This window comes from Octopus bimaculoides, chromosome 14 (assembly GCF_001194135.2).
Source record: "Octopus bimaculoides isolate UCB-OBI-ISO-001 chromosome 14, ASM119413v2, whole genome shotgun sequence".
Taxonomy (NCBI): Eukaryota; Metazoa; Mollusca; class Cephalopoda; order Octopoda; family Octopodidae; genus Octopus; species Octopus bimaculoides.
Window position 1 is genome coordinate 45,022,993 of NC_068994.1, and position 4,836 is coordinate 45,027,828.

At 39.5% G+C, this 4,836-nt stretch overlaps 1 protein-coding gene across 1 annotated transcript in view; it reads right to left on the reverse strand.

The window, feature by feature from the left end:
• The window catches only part of LOC106884272 (protein FAM98A), a gene marked incomplete at its 3' end in the record, with an annotated part of 6,067 nt that continues 1,231 nt past the window's right edge, over positions 1 to 4,836 (reverse strand). The window contains exons 3-4 of the mRNA XM_014935561.2: positions 4,599 to 4,836; positions 1 to 110 (exon numbers count right to left, since the gene is read on the reverse strand). The exon at positions 4,599 to 4,836 is cut by the window's right edge and continues 9 nt beyond it. Of these exons, the coding sequence (XP_014791047.1) occupies positions 1 to 110; positions 4,599 to 4,836 (348 nt within the window). The remainder of the gene's footprint in view (positions 111 to 4,598) is intronic.

Genomic DNA, 4,836 nt, shown 5'->3' on the forward strand with positions numbered 1-4,836 from the left:
GTAGTTTGATTGGTTGCTATAGTGTGGTTGCTGATGATGATGTTGCTGTTGTTGTTGATGATGATGTGGGTTCTGCTGGTAAGAATTGTAACCACCTTGTTGGTAACCTCCTACAAGTAAAGAAAAATAAATAAATTAAAATGTGGTTCTGTGATTTTGTTAAAGACAAAGGATCAATGCTCCACATAAAATAAAGGGACCAGTTACTGATGTTACCGGCACTAGTGGGGTTGCTAAGTAACTTACAAGTCAGAAGAGAATGAGGAAATGGAATAACCCTCTCAACTAAGTGGGAGGAGTTTTTGAGAGGGTGGAGAGGTGATTTTATGCCAGGCACAAGCAGAGGTAGAGATGTCTTACAAGAGAGAAGATATGTTTTTATCCTGCATTTATATAAGGGTGGGTGGGAGCATCCTGGAAAAAGGTATGGTGGTAATGTTGGGTTGCCACAGCAAGAATTTCGTAGAAGGCATGTGAGGATGCTTACTCCATTGCTTTTGATGGTTTAGACAGGAAGGGACATTGCCCGTTGCTTTTGAAGGAGCTCAAGTCTGGTGAGATTGCAGGTACTTATTTATGACTAATTAGGCAGGATGAAAGGAGGTCAAAGATGTTTTCTTTCAATAAAAGCATACACTCTTTTACTTGTTTCAGTCATTTGACTGCAGCCATGCTGGAGCACCGCCTTTAGTCGAGCAAATCGACCCCGGGACTTATTCTTTGTAAGCCTAGTACTTATTCTATCGGTCTCTTTTTGCCGAACCGCTAAGTGACAGGGACATAAACACACCAGCATCGGTTGTCAAGCAATGCTAGAGGGACAAACACAGACACACAAACATATATATATATATACATACACACGACGGGCTTCTTTCAGTTTCCATCTACCAAATCCACTCACAAGGCTTTGGTTGGCCCGAGGCTATAGTTACAGACACTTGCCCAAGATGCTACGCAGTGGGACTGAACCCGGAACCATGTGGTTGGTAAGCAAGCTACTTACCACACAGCCACTCCTGTGCCTATATAGGTTATTTTATGACAAAAAAACACTGTTGTTTCATATCTTCATTGAATGGGGGTTTGCACACACACACACACACCCTTTGCTCTTCCACATTATGTCAATGGGCTTCCTTTGACATCTCCAATGGTTATATTTCTAGCTTAAAGTGATGTAGCCTAGAGCTTACCTGAGTTTCAAAGCCATACAGGAGAGTGGGTACAACAAGTACACCAAAAATTTAGTTATTTCAGTCATGATCTTTGTATACTCATATTCTCAGATGACCAAATATTGGGTCTCTTTATATCAATATCTGAGTTCTATGATAGGTGACTAACCAGATACGCTCTGTATTTTCAACCAATCATCCTTGTACTTGGATGGCTGGACCAGGTTCCTGCTTGCTGTTACAAGACTTTTGCTTCAATTACATTGATGGTAAGCCATAAGTCCTCACTCATATGTGTCAGCAAAACTATCACAGATCAGTTTCAGTAAAACTAACTGGCATTATCTTCATACTGAAGATTAATTACTGATGTAATAGTGGTTTTTGTTCTGGCACTGAGTCTTCCACAAAGCTTCACAATTTATGAAACCAAATGCCTAAGCAATGTTAAAGAAAGCAATATACTGTGGTATATTGTTGCTCACAACATTTCTCTATAACAGGCAACTATAGAATATATCAGTAGTGCGCTTGGAATGTAATTAAAAAAAACCCACAGATTCAAATAAGTAAGCCTTTGAAAGTGTAATGAGTTGGTTGAGCAGCATTTCCGCCAAAATTTTTCTCACAGTTGACAAAAGTGAGAATTCTTCATATTTGCTAACATTTGATTTATCTCCTTTCCTGTAGAGAGTATGTTACATTGCTGCAGTTAGCTGTAACTCTTCTCATGCCTAAATTAGCATAAACAGTGCATGAAGCTTTGCTGTTAATGCTTCATTTCCCCATTTATATATCTCAGCTAAAATTCCATTGGGTCTTGACTGCTTTGGTGATGCAACTAAGCAATATCATCCAGGGATATTTCATTTGTTGCACAGACATGGTTAAGCAAGCCTCTGAAATGTTCTCATTAGTTCTTGGCAGCTGCCTATTCCTTTACAAGTTTCATACCATCTCCGGACCCGAGAAGTTGTTGTACAAAGATTGTTCAAGTTGATGAAATCTCTTAGGTGTTCTTTTTCTTGAACCCTAGGACCCAGTTATCTAGTTTTTATGGTGTCTAAGTGAGCGAGATCACAACGTTTTCATGAACAGATTGCCAGTCTGGTGCAGGATTCAGAGCCAGCAATTCTAAGGGGAGGGGATAATTCAATTACACTGACCCCAGTACTTGACTGATGCTTTATTTTATTAACTCTGAAGGTATGAAAAGAAAAGTTGACTTTGGTAGGATTTGAACTCTGAGTGTAAATAACTGAAAGAAATGCCACTAAGCATAATGTCCAGCATGCTAATGATTCTGCCAACTCACTGCCTTATGCAGGCAACCAGCTTTTAAGTATTTAGGCCTGACACTAATTGTTCTTCATTGCACATTTGTTTCTGGATTGCAGTGTCTGCCTGCTGGAAAGTTTTCCCTTTGCACTTATCATTCTTGTCATTTCATTGGGTATGAAAAGCCTACTTTCTGTTGCTCAGCTACTTTATTTAGGTGTTGTTCTTGTCAAACCAGTCTTGGTATTTTCTTACAGTTAAAAACCAAGAACTGACAAGAGGCAGAGATGCAATATGTAGAGAATACAAGTGTACACATTCAGGTTGTGCTGATATGAATACAATTCCATACTGTTTCAGTATATATGTCTGTAAACTATACACAGTTTGCCAATAAACTATTAATAAAAGAGTTACAGCAGTTGGTCACCAGTATCAAGCCATCTCTTTAATCTAGTACAGAGATGTTAAGCTTAGAAAGAGAACCTCTACAGAGCCACTCAACTTGCAAGAAATAAGCATCCAAATTAGCATGGCTATGTGGTTAAGTTTTTCAACCACATGGTTTCAGGTTCAGTCCCACAGCATGGCACCTTGGACAAATGTCTTTCAGTATAGTCCTAGACCAAACAAAACCTTGTGAGAGGATTTGATAGATGGAAACTGAAAGGAGCCTGATGTGTATATATATGTGTGTGTCTGGATGCCTTTCCTAATGCCAATCACCTTACAGCATGTGCCAGATGCTTTTTGTGTCATCAGTACTAGTGAGGCCATTATGTAGTTTGCAAGCTACAAACTCTGGAGAGGGAGGAGATTTCCTGTTATGAGGGGCAAAAGATGGGTAAAAGTATAAGGGCCCAGAGCAGAACAGGCCTAAAAATCTTACCCAGGGCTGTCTATATAGGGGAAGATAAACAGCTGACTATGACTGATAAAGGTCTTTGGATTTGACCGATATTTTATTGGCAGGTTGACAGGCTAAAGTTGAACATAATGCATTGTCCCTTGTTCTACCAATATCACAAGAAGCAGAAGGTCATTTATTTTGGAGAAAGAGCATAATTAATTTGTGCCCAGTATTTAATTAGCATTTTCACCATTATGAATTTGAAAGCTACTAATATCTGGATGGCTGGTGAGGAAGTTGGGAACAAGAGAGTTGTTGCTTTCTGCAGGTATAGTCTGATTGCTAGAGTTTATACCCTTCTGCAGCCTCAGAGCGAAAGCAACACTAAAAGAAAATTCGTTTGGGGTCCACATAGTCATTTGCTTGAAGAAACCTGGGTGACACCAATATCACTCAATCGAAACAGACCCCGTTTGTCCAAGATCCTTTCTTCTATTGATAATTCATAGGGTAGGGTGGGATAGTTTTTTTTTTTTTTGTAGTTGCTTCCATGAAAAAATGATGGGGTTCCACAAGATAAGGAGTCTTAATAAAATATAAAAATAACGGATTCACTATTTCAAAGTAATATTTACAGCATTTTCTTTACTTTTTTTTTTTTGTTTTGTTATAAATACGATTTTTCTCTCTAAAACAATTTGTTTCATTTAATATCTTATCAAAATTAGGATGGAGGGAACTGTCCTTAAAATACAGGAACGAATTCCACAACGAAATAAGTTTGGGGAACAGCTGTAGTGGGGGTGGGTGAAATGTAATGGTATCGTCGACTGACTTATCTTCAGTGCCATCAGTAAATAACTGGTACTTGGTTTAACGAACTCCTGCTGCATTTTAAAATTATTTTTGCCGTTCTTCACTTGCACCAGTGATTGATAAAGATATTGCTCTTGAAGTACTTAAATGGGCTGAGATTTATGAAACAGTATTTTGGGGTATGTGTGTTTGAATGTGTGAGATACCTACAGATGTTCGTTTATTCAAGAATTGTTCATGCTTTTCTAATCAGCATCAAACTGGTTAACAAACTAAAAAGAAAAATATATATTTTACCACACACAGACACATGTAACTCTCTATATAGGGTGACTTGGATGTTCCTTAAACATTTTGGATTAAACTATTAATGTGCTAAAGGGACTTTTGATAGTGTACATGAACATATATATATATATATATATATAAGGAGAGAGAGAGAGAGAGAGAGAGAGAGAGAGAGAGATAACACGAACCTCCACCTTGATTCCAGTTGCTGCCCATCTGTTGTTGTTGCTGTTGTTTCTGGTCATTCCAGTTGCCCTGGATCCGGCCACCTCTACCGCCACCTCCACCACCACGGTCACTCTGGTAGTTCCCACCGCCTCCACGTCCTCCTCCACCGCCGCCACCCTGGTTAGCGTTCCTCTGCTGGAATGCCGGCATTTCGGGTGGTGGCGGTTCGTGTTCCCACGCCCGGCCACCACGATCGGG